The 16,093-nt window shown below is 36.6% G+C and overlaps 1 protein-coding gene across 4 annotated transcripts; it reads right to left on the reverse strand.

The window, feature by feature from the left end:
• Positions 1-878: 878 nt before the first annotated feature.
• LOC106742770 (NADP-dependent malic enzyme-like) lies at positions 879-12,951 on the reverse strand. 4 transcript variants are annotated; one of them, XM_014616023.1, is made up of 12 exons: positions 12,845-12,951; positions 7,458-7,623; positions 7,211-7,369; positions 6,845-7,026; positions 5,858-6,167; positions 5,525-5,707; positions 5,185-5,410; positions 4,974-5,116; positions 4,563-4,857; positions 3,707-3,851; positions 3,441-3,480; positions 879-983 (listed from the first exon to the last, which is right to left on the reverse strand). In XM_014616023.1, exons 1-11 carry the CDS (start codon positions 12,868-12,870, stop codon positions 3,468-3,470), a joined length of 1,848 nt encoding a protein of 615 aa, XP_014471509.1. In that variant the 5' UTR covers positions 12,871-12,951; the 3' UTR covers positions 879-983; positions 3,441-3,467. The 4 variants fall into 4 exon arrangements, with proteins under 4 accessions (XP_014471509.1, XP_014471510.1, XP_014471507.1 ...); XM_014616024.1 differs by lacking the exon at positions 3,441-3,480; XM_014616021.1 differs by lacking the exons at positions 879-983; positions 3,441-3,480 and adding an exon at positions 1,529-3,072 and having other exon boundaries at positions 7,211-7,348.
• Between the last annotated feature and the right edge of the window lie 3,142 nt (positions 12,952-16,093).

Below are 16,093 nucleotides of genomic sequence, written 5' to 3' on the forward strand. Positions count from 1 at the left end.
TTTATTTTTTCACAATTTTTTCAATGTACGCTTGTCACCATTAAAATATAAATAAAATGCACGAATAAAAGTTAACAGTTGTTTTCGCATATAAGACAAAATAATTTATTACATTATTTGTGAATTTTTATCTATTTTACGCTTTTACTAACAAAAAAAAGTCGATGATGATAATTCATTTCACGAGATTTCGCATGAATTATACAGAAGAAACAATTGTTCATTATTACATAACTCTAAAATTAAAGTACATGACCATGAGAAAAAAGATCATGTATGAAATTTGCCCATATATGACTATATATATATATATAATCATATATGTCCGTAACAAAATAATACTGATGTTTACAAATCATATGCAAATACAATCGAAATAAATGCTTCTAGCTAGTTTCTGAAAGCACATGATATCGACATTTAATTAAAAGACAACATTTTTTTTTCGTACAGACATATAATTATATATGTAACCACATATATGGGCAAAATTTATATATGATTTTATATAATACAATTATATACAATCATATATATTAATTTTCTCCCGGATGTAGTATAATATCGCGCATTACAGATCATTCCGTAATCATTACCCGTCGAAAATAATAAACAAATTTTATTTTTTTAAGCGAACTTAAAAGAATAAATAATCTGTAGTCTTAAAATATCCGACTGTTTATGTCGAAGTGAATGGATATATATTATTAAAATATAATTTTTATGACGTGCTTTAAATGTTCGTAAAGTTATTAAATTAAATAAATAAGTACATAATGTATATATATTTATAATATTTAAATGTAAGAAACATATTTTGTGTGAATTTCTCATCGATTGCAATTTCTTAATATTAAAGAGTATACGTCTTGACCACATCCAATAATATTAACATTTATTATTTTCTGACTGCGAGAAATTAATAAGTTCATATATAGGTTAAAGTAGTCGTCTCGTCTTTAGACTCGCCAACCCGTCATAATCTGTTGGGAGAAGAACACGATTAGTCATAAAAAAATAATTCGTAAATTTAACCAAGCGACATGAATGAATAATACTTTTGTAAATAATTACATTTAATTGTATAGATCATGTATCTTATAAAGATTTTATATCTAAAAGGAAGCGCATATAAACACTCAGCAAACACTAAGTTGCAGTTACATAACTATTAGTTATAATTCCCTACGCGTTATATAACAGTTACATTGTTGAGTAGGAAATTAACTGATAGTTATGTAAGTTGGTGTTTGCTGAGTAGTTTGTTTCTAATCTTGGAAATGACATAATTCACGTCGCGTGGCTAAACTTAATAGCATTTTTAAATATACAAATTCAACATTGTCTCTCTCAAATAATATTATTAGGAAATGTGTATGTGTTACACTCGTGCCGAATTATAGATTTTCTTCTTCTCAAACTGATAATTATAAAAAAGCATGTTTCATATTCATATAATATCCTTAAGTTCTCAATATTTTACAACATGCAACTCTGTGAGGGTGACAACGATTATGACACATTTAANAGAAAAATAAATCACCTTTCGTCTTTAAGGAACTATATATTGTTTGTAAATCACAAAAAGTGCAGATGTTTAGTAACAAATATTTCAGGATATAATTGAATTGAGAGATACTCCAAGTAGCAAAATGATATCAGAGGACGTCATATTGCTGTCCGATGTAACATCCTCTGTCATTTTACTATTTGAGACCTTAATTTTATTATGTTTTATCCTGCTATCGCGCAATATCCTCGTAAAGTATTTTCAAAAATATATCACGAAACGACTTATATGTGAAAGCTATATTTATAACCACCATTGTTCGTTTTATCCGAACATAATTCCATTCATAGATCTCAAACCAGATTCATAAAGAAAACTATAAAATCGAAAATTTGCTTTTGCTAAATATGTATGTACGAGCAAATAATTATCGCTAAAGAAAGCAATCCAATTTTCAAGTAATTTGGATATTTAAGTATATAATTTATATATACATGTGTATATATTTCTTTAAAACTTTAAAAAGATGCTATATATAATAATCATGTATATCCCTATAAATATAAATATAACTAGCAGTCTATTAGCAGTCTATTAGTAGCCTAATGACAAATTGGCAACAGATCGAACATGATCTATAGTATCTACAGATCCATCGTCATCTGTGTCTGCAATCTACTGTTGTTCTGCCGACAGAACCTGCTAACAGAATCTGATAATAGATTAATGGCAGAAAGCGAGCAGCCCGGGAGCAAATGTTTATATATGATTATAATTATATAAAATCATATATGAATTTTGTCCATATATGTGATTACATATATGATTATATATGTCTATACGAAAAAAAATGATGTTATGTCGTTTAATTAAACGTCGATATCATGTGCTGTTAGAAGCACAAGTAGTCAGAAGTGTTTACTTTGATTGTATTTGCACATAATTTGTAAACAACAATATTTTTTCGTTGTGGACATATATGATTATATATAGTCATATATGGGGAAATTTCATATATGATCTTTTTTTCCTGGGTTAGTTATTATTTCGAATGATGTCATCGTGCTACCAGAACCTGAGATATACATACATATATCCTTCCTCGATATCGATTACCATATGTAAAATGATGTAACGTGCTTTTAAAATTATATAATATAAACTTTCTTCAGTTACTTTCAACCATTGTCCCTGTGGCAATATTTGTTACTTTTAATACTGGTATACAGACGAAGGTGAACATTAAAATACTATCTTGTCAGCTTATTGCAACAATAACGCTGTCAACGATTGAGCCATATGGCGCTATATACCATGTTAGCACTTCGCGCGAAATGTAATAGTACAAGCTTTGGCGTTAGTCATCTAACAGAATAACTGTTCTTACTGTTAAAACTGTTCGCAAGTCGTTTTGCCGTTTGCGTATGCCATGAGTGATATTGACTATGAGCTGAAGAGATAATATTTTGATTGTTAAATGCGAGAATAAGTCTTCGATTATATTCTCGGCCGATGAAATTCGCTACAGATGTTTTAAATCGTGACGGATTTCTATTGTGTCTCTGAAAAAGATTAATTAAGCTTCAGCAGTTTTCATCGAAGTATGCATTGAAAATAGCGAGTCGAGGAGGGACAACACTGTGAAGATAATGAATGTATTACGTGAATGAAGCGTGCGGCGATTATTGCAAAATAAAATATCTAAGCTCGATCAAATTATCCAAATAACGCTATACTCTAGCTCGTGGAAAAAAGCTGTTGTAGAAACACAAGCTAAAAATCGGGCGCATTAAATTATTTAGTTTGTTATTTAATTTGAAAATATTATTCTGCCAAACTAACATTCTCAAGTATCAATTCATAGAAAAAGAAGAAATAGCAAAAAATAAAAGAAAATAAATAAAGAAGCAACATGCAAAGATTGTCATACCAAAAGAGAATATTCTTCACAAATCTTCTAAAAGTTCTTACTGCAATCAAATTTATTGCTAATTCTATTATCGATCGCGGTTTCTACGTTTAGTGCTGCTACGATACTACTCTTGTTCCTATTAACTTTAATTTATCTAACTATTTTGATTCTACATTTTGTTATTACAAATGTGACATATTTTATTTTACTAATTAATGTGATACATCGCTACGTGATTGGGAAATTGGTGCTGTTCTGACATCATAAGAGATCACCATACTTACTTTTCCGGTAAGATGCGTGGCTTAGCAGAATCACCTGGCCACTCATAAAAACTTGGCAGTGGACTGTCATAGTTGGCATCGTACATTTTACTCATAATAAATTGTCGCTTGTCTTTTGGTTCTGGGTATTCGCTCGCTAAACCACCTGTAAATACGACAACGAGTAACGAGTGGATAATTCTTAAAGGGAATTTAGATTTGGGAAATTTTTTTATTTTTTAAAAGCAACTTGTTATCACTATTTGTTGTTCTTTGATAAAAATGCCAACGTGCTAACGTTATTATCATCTATTTTGAAAAAAGCTCAGTTAGAGTTATCTTTCCTTTAAAAAATAACAAGTTATTACAATTTACTTGTATGACAAGTATTATTATTAATTAAAATTTCCGTTATATTTTTTTTCACCAAGATTCGAAAATCTTTTCTTTATGAATTGTAACTATATATCCCACGTACATACATGGTGTTCCATTTTAAATGCCGACCTTAAATATCTTTTGAACAATGCATTTTAAAGATCTTATTGGTTTGACCTTGGATGAAGACGTCGAGGTCAAGTGAAAATCAAAATCAAAATGTGTGTATATATATATATATATATATATATATATATAATATTAAATTTATTATAATATTATATATTATTATATATAATTTATTATATAAATTATATATAATTAATATATAATAGTTATATTGCTAAGGGAAAAATAATAACATAATATTATTGTTAGATAGTATTTACTGGGAAGTCATTACTGGAAAAAGAACCAATTTGTAACGGTTATGGCGTTATAAATAACTTCCTAATCCTAAGCAAAGTATATAAAAAGATTCTACAACTTTGACGATTACCTTTAGCATAAGCGTAATCGGCTATCCTAACTGCAATGTCAATTGAGCATTCGCGAATGTTATTCAATGGTGGATATAAGCTTCCTCTTTCGAGATCCTCATTCTTCACGTGATCGGCCACAGCTTGTGCCGAGATTAGGAACAAATCTTCCGTAATGTGATGGCATCCGGTCGCGATAACGCCCAAGGCTATGCCGGGGAAGATATATGCGTTGTTACCTTGCCCAGGTTTATAGATCTTTCCGTTATAATTTACTTCACCGAATGGCGAGCCAGAAGAGAATACGCATCTCCCCTAAAAGCAAATACATTTGATCTAATTAGTCAGATCATTTCGCCGGGAACGAGTATAGTATTAGCATAACGCATTATTTCACAACCCGCTTATTATTAATTACATGATATTCATACATCTGTATAATCGTATGCCTGCTGTGCTGTACATTCAGCTTTACTGGTTGGATTACTCAGAGCGAAAATCAACGGTCTTTCGTTATTTTTCGCCATTTCTTTCAAGACTTCAGGGGTGAACGCACCCGCAGCCGCTGAAGCGCCTGCGAAAATAGTCGATCTTTGGTAGCGTAGCCTTTTTTCCTCACGAGAAGAAAGAAAAGTCACTTACCTATTAAAACGGTAGGTTTAATCTCACTCACGACTTCAATCAACGTCCTCATCACTTTGTGTTCCTTCGCGTACCAAATCTTATGGCCTTCCAGATTACCCTCGGGCCGGTTCTTTACAAGTAATCCGTCGATATCCATCATCCAGATGTTATTACGTGCTTGTTGTTCGGTGCAACCATCAGCCTCCATCGCTTTAACGCAGAGATCAGCTATTCCAATAGCTGCCTACAAACAAGTACGATGAACATTGTTACATGGTAACATAGGACAGACATGTAAATATTTCACATTCGCGAGATACAGTTTTACAATGAACTCGCGGTCAAGGACCCTACACACCTCCCCGGCGCCTAGGAAGACAAACTTATTATCCGACATTCTCTTCTTGGTTATTCTCTTCGACGCTAGAATGCCGGCCACCGCAACCGCGGCCGTACCTTGGATGTCGTCGTTAAACGTGCAGTATTTATCCCGATATTTGTCCAAGAAACGAAAAGCATTATGATTCCCGAAATCTTCGAACTGGAACACAACGTAGATTATACGCAATATTATCGCGGCACACATATCGCAGATCGTTTCGCGAGATAAGATTTTTCGAGGCTCGCGGAATATCACATGCCTCACGTGGCTAAAAGTATATATACATACGATAGCTGTACATTAGCTTACTTGAATAAGAACGTTTTGCCCGTACTTTTTCACGCAAGCTGCCATAAATTCATCGATCAACTCATCATATTCGGCACCCTGAGTTCTAGGTTTGTTAAGACCAATGTAATGAGGATCATTCCTTAGTTGTTCATTATTAGTGCCTACGTCAATGGTGATCGGGAGGCACTGATGTGGTTTAATGCCAGCCAAAGCTGTGTAAAGGGCTAGCTTGCCAACAGGAATGCCCATGCCGCAGGCACCAAGGTCACCAAGACCTAAAATGCGCTCGCCATCTGTCACGCAAATGGCGCGCACAGCTTGTTCTGGCCTAGAAATATAATAGATAGGAGATATACTAATGTATAAGCGCAACGCTATGTGGTAGAACACTCATTTTCCCGATGGCTAGCAATACAGCGTAATAAGATGTGACGAAATATCTGCATTACGTGGAATACTATTTTTAGCGAATGCAACCGCGCGTAGACCGCTCACTTCCCGTTTAATTTCTATGTGTGATACGTGTGCGATGCGTTTCCAGCTAAATGGATATTCCTTTTTTACGATCATTGCTTCTCAATAAAATGTTTTGACGTATGGAAAAGGAGAACGTGTAAAAACAGATTTAAGGTCACACCAGATATTGACTAAGCTAATCGACGGTAATTCAACCAGCAGAATTTTCAACGTGGAAAATAAAATGCAGTTTATTATTAAAACATATAAGAACATTTTCTCTCTTCATAACTCATATTTAAAATAGTTATCGCGGAATCAAATATTATTTGTTATATTTTACTACCATGCACAGTATTAGATTTTTATTATTATGTCAGACGAAAAATTATATATAGCCAGAAATTGCTGTTACCACCAGTTTTATCAGTAAATTATTAGTTTAATCCAAGTTTGATGGAAGTTAGCCTTAATGTGGCCGCTAATATTTTTATATATCAATGTGATGTATGTATAACTAGCATTTTGTCCTTAGCTTCTAATACTGACCAATTATTCAGAACCTCATAAATGTGGCCCTTGTCATATATGGTGATGAAAAGTCCACGGGGCCTACGATAAATTACGCCAAACTTTTGACAGGCAAGCCCGACAGTAGGCGTATAAACGATCGGCATCATCTGCTCGATGTTCTCACTCAGTAGGCGGAAAAATAGCCTCTCGTTCCTTTCCTAGAAGTGGTTCCGCGGAAGTCAGGAGCCGTTTTAAACGCGCTATGGCACAGCATCTCAGATAGAACAGAATATCAAAATGACAGAAAAATGACTATAAAAACTCACTTTCGATCTCATTATTTTGACGTAATTTTCACGTTATCGCCATTTTCTGTTCTATCTAGAATAGGCAGATATTTACCTGAAGTTCTACTAGGTACAGATATCGATTCAGATCTTCCGTATATTTCATAACTGAAGCTTTGCACAGAGCCAGTTGTTCCTCCTGCGTCTTAAATCTCGGAGGTTGCAGTCCGTGTATACCCAGGGCTATCCTTTCTTTCAGTGTAAACGCCAAACCCTGTTATTATCACAGAATACTTACGTTATGGTCACGTATCGTCGTGTTGAGGAAACATTTTTACGAAAGGACATAAGAGAAATGGTACCTTATTGAGCCGCGGATCCCTAAGGTGTCCGATACCCTTCACCATATTTATAGGTATCACATCTCCCGAAACCTCGTGGATTTCCCTTTGTTGAACATCTTTTACGACATGTGCAGACGGAAGCACTCGTGCCCATGATCCATTACAATTTCTGCTGGCGGCAAATCTGAGGATAAACATGAGAAATTTCCACGGTATTCAATAGTATCGACTCACGAGCATGCGAATCGCATTCGACGTTTGTGCCTCACGCGTTTCTTTATTATTCTCTGTTTATCGTTGTGCAAAAAAAAAAAACTGACACTCGCCGCGATAGGTTGAAAGTGTTGCTAGCCATTATATTTAATGCCGACGTATCATTTAGTTAAGCCGATGAGTCATTTAGTTAAAATTAAGAGGGAGGGGGGACTTATGTGCGTGGGAATTCATCAAGTCACTCGCGCAAAACGTATTGCTATCCATCATTTTGGGGTATTCAGATGAGCATGATAAGTGAAGATCTCTCAATAAATAAGATGTTACTTGATAGTAAGCTGAAGAAGGGTGCCACCAGATATTGACTTATCAGCAGATAACTAAGTCTTATCGTGTAATCATATTCCACATGTTCTTACTGGACGGAGAACGTCTTATATTACACAATTATTCACTGAGTGTACCAACTGAGTGTACGAATAACTAAAATGCCAGGAGAAAAAATAACTTCGGTAATAACATAGAGTATGTTGATACAAACAGACATGTCCTTATATTATAGTTTAATGATGCTGCATATTGAGATACTGGGTATCTCAAAATAACCCCATCGAGAGATTTTTGATACCAAACAAGCAACTTTTTCTTTTATCAAAATGATATTTGAATGATAGTTTTTAAGTAAGAGTTATTCAGAATTGACGTATGTGATGGCACACATATCACATTCACGAGCAACGTGCGTGAAATCGTGAAATAACACGTGAATCACGTAGACAGTTTTTATCCTATCTCAGTACTGAAAATTTTACTATACAATTATGCATAATATCTGAATTTACTGTTATTTTAAATAGAACTTATTTATATAAATTATTTGTTTGCTTTTCTCGATGTATTCTACAGTTATGCAGTTATTATTCTAAGAGAGAGAGAGAGAGAGAGAGAGAGAGAGAGAGAGAGAGAGGACGTTTTATATAATATATATTTACCAATATACGCTATGATTATTAAAATTATATATCAGGCACACGGTTTGTATGTTCCGTGGATTTGATTCTCGGGTTTTGTTTTTATCTAATGCCATCATCGAATGAAATATATAATAACCGACACATGATTTGCACGTTTCTATTTCGCCAACTACCATCCCCACTCCTCTCGTTTCATAGCATGTAGGCTCCTCTCATAAACGTAAGACGCACATTTTCAGGGATAGTATTAGCCAGAAATCGTACAGGGATTTGACGAGTGTTGCTCTGTGCGCTGTTCACTGTTTAGCGAAATATTATTATCGATAATAATAATAATAATATTTCTCTAAACAGTAAACAGCGTATAGGACAACACTCGTCAAGTCTCTACATGATTTCTGGCTAATACTATCCCTGAGATTGAGCATCTTATGTCTCCGAGTCTAGATGTTATGAAACGAGAATAGTGAGAATAGCAGTCGGCAAAATCCACAGAAATTCTCAAACTGTGTGTCTATTATATATGTACTTCATTCGACGATGGAATTAGATAAAAAACAATCAGACAAAACACAAGAGTTAGACAATGCACGAGAATCAAAGCCACATTTATCGTTATGTCTTCAATAAGATTAAATTAGATTTCTATTGATAGTTCCGTACATATCTTATGAAACGATATAATCCCTTCAGCGTTAATAGTGATATTGATAGTGAATAAATGTGAAATATGCGATCGGATAAAAGAGATCAACGATTAGATATAAATTAATCGACTACTAGAACTGAAGCTACGGTTTATCGGATGAACAAACGTATAAGGTTACGATAGATAAACTACAATCAATGAAGCTACATGTCAAAGACTGTAATTTTGCGCACCAGTTTTTGTTCATAAAAGATAGATCTCGGAAGACCATATTTCAGGGAGTCTTTGAATATGGTTAATAAAAGAAAGTTTAATTAACAGTAGAAAAAAAATGAAAAAAGACGTTTCCTTATTTCGGAAATTCTTCGGTAATTAGCTATATAAATGAGAAATTCGTTGTTTGTACATTTTTATGCTTTAAAATATCACAAAATATAAGCAGTGAGACGTTTACGTCTGCAAAATCATTTGACACCGGCTGATCTCCCGACGCTTGAATCCAAGCGGGTTATGCTATTATTATTTTCGTGGCGTAAAGCCAGCTTTTAAAGAAACGATCGGGCGAAATCCGCCAAAGTGGTCGACATATGTATTTCTTTTAGCCATAACTTCGGCAAGGTAGTCACATTGGCCCGCATTAGCGCGCCACATTTAGCGTCAATGTTGCCGCCTGAACCGTCCTTCTCCACGATATAACATACGTGCTGATTTAACTTAAAGTAGCACGTCCATAATAATCGCCCGCCTCTTCCCAGCAGCACTAAATTGAAACGGTAAATTTTCCTTTCCAGTATCTTCGTATACGTAATTATGCATGAACTGGAGCAAGCACACGTTGTTGGGGCACGATGCTTCCGAGTCGCGTCCTACATTATGTCATTATAATCGAGCAGCAGTTCCGATCTATTAAACGATTCATCGCGAGGCTCACACAGCCCTCCCACATGAAATAACCTTCGTTGTTATAGTTTGCTCATTGCCATCAAACAAGCAAAACTCGTGCTTCGTAACACGAACGGCACGTTCGCGTGTATCACCTTATGCGATCACTGTTGGTGAATTAATTATTGGCTATTAAAGTAAATTAACTCGATCTACGTAACTTTCAGTGCCACAATTATATAACTTTGTCAACTTGATGGATTCTATAAATATCTGACAGGTTACAGTCGTCAGTGACATAATAGAATGTGGTCGCCACCCCATGACGTAATCGAACTTTTCGCGTCGAATAGTTTGCGTCGAGGCATACCCGAGTAGAAATTGAATCTACTCTAATTGTCCAGTCATGACATAGAAAAGTTGGGTTCTACATCGCTGGTAATACCTAGCCATTAGCTCGGAATGTAACGCCCACTTCTTCTAATGGCTGTACTAGAAAAATTAGATAATAGCTAGACAAAAAATAGTACACAGTCATGAGATGAGAAGTCTCAGGTAGATAAAATTTTACGCTCATTTCTCCTAACGGGTGTAACAGAAAAATTAGCTAGTAGTTGGATATAATAAAATGAAAAAAATTTCCTTTTCTTTTCGTTGATTTCTCAGTGACTTTTTCTCTATATCAGGAATATCTAATCAGGAATATTTAAGGCAGCTTTCTTATCTTATTTCTGTATTACGGATTCCTTCTAGTGGCCGGATAGCTTTTTTTAATCAGAGTTTTGAGACTTATTTTCTTTCTCTCTCGAAAAAAGTGATCCTAATGTAGTTTGGTTCTTGAAATGCTTCTTAATAACATGTTATATCCAATTTTATAGAAAAATCGTGTTTCCCTGCTGGACTTGAGAACCTGAGGCTCTTGAATCGCTCACCTTATGTATTAGACCACTGTCACAGTCGCTAGTAAACTTCCCGGTAGAATCAAAATAATTTCATACGACGTGACAAACCACCGAGAGTATTTTTGCCACGAGAAGAACCCTCACTCCAACAATCTGCTGTTCGCAATCGGCGTTAAACTGTAGGTTCTGTGTAATCTGCGTACGCACCAAGTATTAGTTAAATAATCGCCGAAATCGGAAAGGGGAAATATAACCGTTTACTTGAAACACAATCCCAATGATTAACTTATATTATGTGTTTAGAAAAATGTCTGTTTATTTATAACTGATGTTTACTTGTTAGTTATATTTGTACTATTATATCTACTTATTTAAAGTCTACTTATCTACTACTAAATCTACTTATTTAAATTTGTACACGTGTTTTTCTAGCCGATATTTGTTTCAAATTACATTTCTAAATTGAAATTTCTTCCCGAGAGACGGATTTCTCCTCGCGTTTATAACAAATTATACGCTCGTTATTACCGTATAGATTACAAATATCTAAAGAAAAAGATTGATTCGCTAAGCCGGTTAGCTCCCAAAATTCTACTGCTAAATTTGCACAAAACCAAACAGGTCTTTGGGTGCGTAATCGGCGAATGACATCACACATATTATCCGTCATCTAGCGCAGAACTTTGTCTTTTCTTTTCCCACCTAACGTGTATAGAATATGTGCCGCTACGTGACATTCATATTTCCAAAACGACAGTTATCGCTCACCTCGACTTTGAATCACGAGGCTGTATATAATTTGTTACTTCCACCGTAATTTCGATAAAAACACTAATACAACTGATACACTGGATCACGCGGAACACTGTCATAATACCAGCATATAAATCGATGCGGAGAAAACGAGAGAATAAGAAGGAAGATTCCAATTTCTGGTCGAAATGTAAAACGCTTCGAAAGAATCGGAGAGGAGGAATTAGTAGGTTCGAGGATCATTTCGTTGGTTTTTATTTGAAACAAAGGTAGACTTGCGCATGCAGAAATATTCGAATTTGCAGCTCGATCGTGGAGCTTTTGACATTCGAAAACATGTATTTCCATAATAAACCATCGATATTCATCGGTGAGCTTTCCTAAGGATTCCGACGTTGAAGTGTCTAATCAGCTGTATCAATGCTTCTCAACGAGTTTACGAGTTTGATCAAGATTACAAGATTTTCGGCGTAAATTCGACGCAAACGGATAGATCGTCGTTATTTGAAGCGGTTTAATTCCGTGGGCTGTCGGAAGCGCGAAATCTCATTTAGTGGCGAACAAAGAACACGCTGTGGGAAGGAGCGTGTTCTGATCGCGACAGCGGTCAAGGTCACGGGCGAATTGGCGAAGGCCGAGTTAGGCTCACGTAGAATTTGGGCGACGAAAGGGCGGGCGTTTCCGGTGAGGGCATATCTGATCAAGAAGAACACGCCGCAGCTCGACTCGCGGAACACCTAAGCGGTAACCTGGCTTCGATATCGATCGTGTGCCGACCGCTCCTATTTTCAGCACCGCATTGCGGATGCGAACCAAGTTACATAGTGCGCGGCGACACGGCCCTTCCTCTCTGAAACGGCCGAAAATCGACAAAAGGGTTCGAGGTGGTCGCATCTGTGCGTGTCTCATTTGTCGTCGCCGAGGGGAATAACACTCCGTCGAGCACGATCGGTTGCTAAGGTATTCGCGCGCACCTTTCTTCAACGGCAAAGCGAAACGACGGGGAACGCAAAATTTGTCTCTTGTACTCACAATATAGACTTCTGCAGGACGAACATCGTTCCTCGTGTGCTCGCAGCTGATCACCTCCCACCCGACAGAACCGGCGCGCGACTGCGCGTCTCGGAGGTGCCAGCTGCGCTAAACCTTGTCACGCTCGCTCCGTCGTGACGGTCCGTTTGATCGGCTGCGCGACAAAGCGCGCTGAAAGGTGCGCCGGCACTGTCGGCTAGAGCTGACGAATTCAAATGTAGGAGTCTAGTTTATCTTTCACCACCGCTTCATCGTTTGACTTCGTCATCTGTTCTGCACCGAAGTGAATACGGATACGGATGCTTGGAAGAGCAGGTGATGCGGAATGCGACCGTCGTTTTTAATTCTCAATTCGTTAGTTGATTTCTGATTATCGAGAGCGGATGTTGCGAGCCGAATATCGATTAGGAGGAACGTGACCACACATATATGGATGTCACTAATATTTTGGGCGAAAAATTTCTCGCTCAATTTCTTCTCTTAAATCGACTGTTGTGCGTTCTGATACAAAAAGTCGTGATATAATCGACGAAACTGTTAACCCTCCTGAGGTATTCATAGTTATTCATATATTTTGGAAATATTGTTTTATACATTTTGCTGATTGAGTATTTTCATACTGCGGAGAGATGATCTTTCTATTTGAAAGTGAGGTGAAACGATGACTGGAAATTACCTATCTTGCCTGGCCGTGATAAGAGCGATGTTTCTTCTCTCGTGTATCGACCGAGCAAACCGTGTGTGTTACATAACAACACTGTCGAGATGTTATCGAAGACCAATAGTTTTACAAGAAATGAACCGACTTAAACATTCTACACGTAGCGTATATTTAATTAAGTTTATTATCCAGATTTATATTGAAACTATCAGCAATATTAATGCTCTCTAATTATTATTACCCTTTAGCGGTGATTACGAAATTCTACTAAAGAACCTTCTAATTCTCCTTTGAAGAATTTGTAAAATTTAATTTTTATATTATTTTAAAACTTTATTCAAAACTAATGATAATTGGTAACGCCGATGATGTGGAATATGGAACATAGTACACCATCCAATATATAACGCGCATTGATTATCATTCGCTGATAACATAGGGTTTAGATAAAGTCAATTTATGAAGATAACGTACTTTTGGAATACCATGCGTGTGTAATCGATGCATATTAATGACGAATTTAACCAACTGCGGTCATGCAATTTATTAGAACTATGTGTCCTCTGAATCCCCTATTCTGATTATAATAATTTGAATTATATTTGATTTTAGTTATTGCGCAATGTTATATCAATTAATGTTGCTGCACTAGCGCAGATAATTAATAATAAGCGCATAAATCATATTATAATCCTAAATTTCAATTATATTATCAATTACCATAATTACGAATTTGACGATAGACATCATACATTTGGTAACTGCATTCCAGATGATATTATTTGAAAATAATTATTTATATCCAAGACAAACATCTATTTCGAATCTTGTTCTGCACAAAATAACCAAATATCTTGTGCATGGAGACAATACAGCTACGGATAAGAATTTACCTTTTTGCTTTCTTTCGAAACGGGATCCCTTTCCGCTTTCTATTCGAGCAAATAACTCGACCATATACAGCACGCGGTATATTTGCGGTATTGCGACGGATTCCACTGAGACAAATACAGTTTATTATAATGCCCGCCAGGCTCCTAAATGCCAAGGATAATTATCTCGAACAATTATGCCGGGACGTTAATGCGTTGTAAGAGGGTTTCTCGTTTCCCAGCTCCTTAAGCGACAAGACGGCCTGCTCTGCTGCGCTTAACGATCTAGTAGAGTTACGGCAGAGTTTAACCGCCTCTTCAGCATTACAAGTCGTTTCCCGGTTGGAGGAGAGCCGGCGGATAGGAGAACTTTATTGATTACCAATCGATATATTTCCCTTTCCCCTTTTTTGTCTTTTCTCGTAGCATGGAAACAACGGAAAACGAGAGTGAGGTTTGGTTCACGCATCACAGGCATTCTAAATCCTTTTATTTTCCGCAAGTGCACACAGACGTATAAAGTCACACCGTATGAACCCAAGTTTTCATCCAGCGTTGACAAGACGATGCCAAACCGTATGTGGCTGTGAACCGCTCACGGTGACCAACTGCTCAATATTCCGCTGCCAGGCAGCTCTGCGCGACGGCCCTGTGTTTAAACAAATGGCAAAAAAAACAAAAAATTCTAATCGCGTGCTTGCCCGCAGTCGCAGGCGATGTCGAGACGGGCCGGAAAAGAGACGAGAAAAGAAGAGTAAAAAAAAGACAAAGAGAGAGAAAGAAAGAGAAAGAACGAACGAACAAACGAACACAGGATTGTCGTATGGATTCATACGTGAAGGTTTATTAGGACAGTAACGATGATTGCATTACATTTTTTTTTTCTTTCATAAACTTATGCGTGAGACGATCGGGCAAGAGCCTCAAAACAGAATAAGAAAATACATCCGCCGTACGGCGGATACCGCAGCCGGTGCCCCGATCAACGATTGCCCTTTGTCCGGAGCACGACTGCGATGCTTTCGGATAGTTTTAACCGCAGGACAAAGTTCGGAGCGCCCCAGGCGCAACTTGAATAACTCGTAGGTCCCAGTAATAGGCGGTACGAAAAGATAAAAGTTACACTTCTAGAATGCAGGAACACACGCTGCCGGCCGTCGCCTCTGATCTTCCTGTCTAATTGCGAAGCGTGCCAGCAGTCGGATATCGCTACCGGATCTCTGATAGATAATTTTTTTCTTTTTTCCCTTCATCTTCTTTTTCTTTCTTTTTTTCTCAGGCGTTACTTAAAATTTATTTAACATGAATCAACAACGGAGGAGATGTACACACGATTACGGTAAATTAACTCTCGATCGGTCGATTCGCTCGTAAGTACGTAAATGAAGGTAATATTGCTTGTCTAGCGACACGCATCAAAATCATAGATCTATAACAGAGGGGGGGGGGGAGGTTATATTTTCTCCGACTGTCGAAAGCTGTCGATCTACCGCTTGTCGTTGGTTCTGTCGATTCGTGATCCACTAGTACAGAATGAGACAGTATGACTATGTATAGTGACAGCAGAGTTGAAACGAATGTAACAATATTTACATGGTGATAGTTACATATAAGCATTTTCATAGTGCCAATTTAGGTATTCAACTTGCTAATAATGTGTTTCCCTTTCCCCTTTTTCTTTTTTTTACCGTTAACATGGAAACAACAGAAAACGAG

The sequence above is a fragment of the Dinoponera quadriceps genome, unplaced genomic scaffold (genome assembly GCF_001313825.1).
Source record: "Dinoponera quadriceps isolate SergipeBrazil2010 unplaced genomic scaffold, ASM131382v1 scaffold589, whole genome shotgun sequence".
Lineage (NCBI taxonomy): Eukaryota > Metazoa > Arthropoda > Insecta > Hymenoptera > Formicidae > Dinoponera > Dinoponera quadriceps.

Bases quoted from the DNA above. Each gene is read 5' to 3' on its own strand.
- LOC106742770 (XM_014616020.1), bottom strand. From the start codon at position 12,870: ATGTTCGTCCTGCAGAAGTCTATATT. The intron at 5,411-5,524 runs GTGTGTAGGGTC...ACTTGTTTGTAG, and splicing joins TCTTCCTAGGCGCCGGGGAG to GCAGCTATTGGAATAGCTGA. The intron at 3,852-4,562 runs GTAATCGTCAAA...TCGTATTTACAG, and splicing joins CGATTACGCTTATGCTAAAG to GTGGTTTAGCGAGCGAATAC.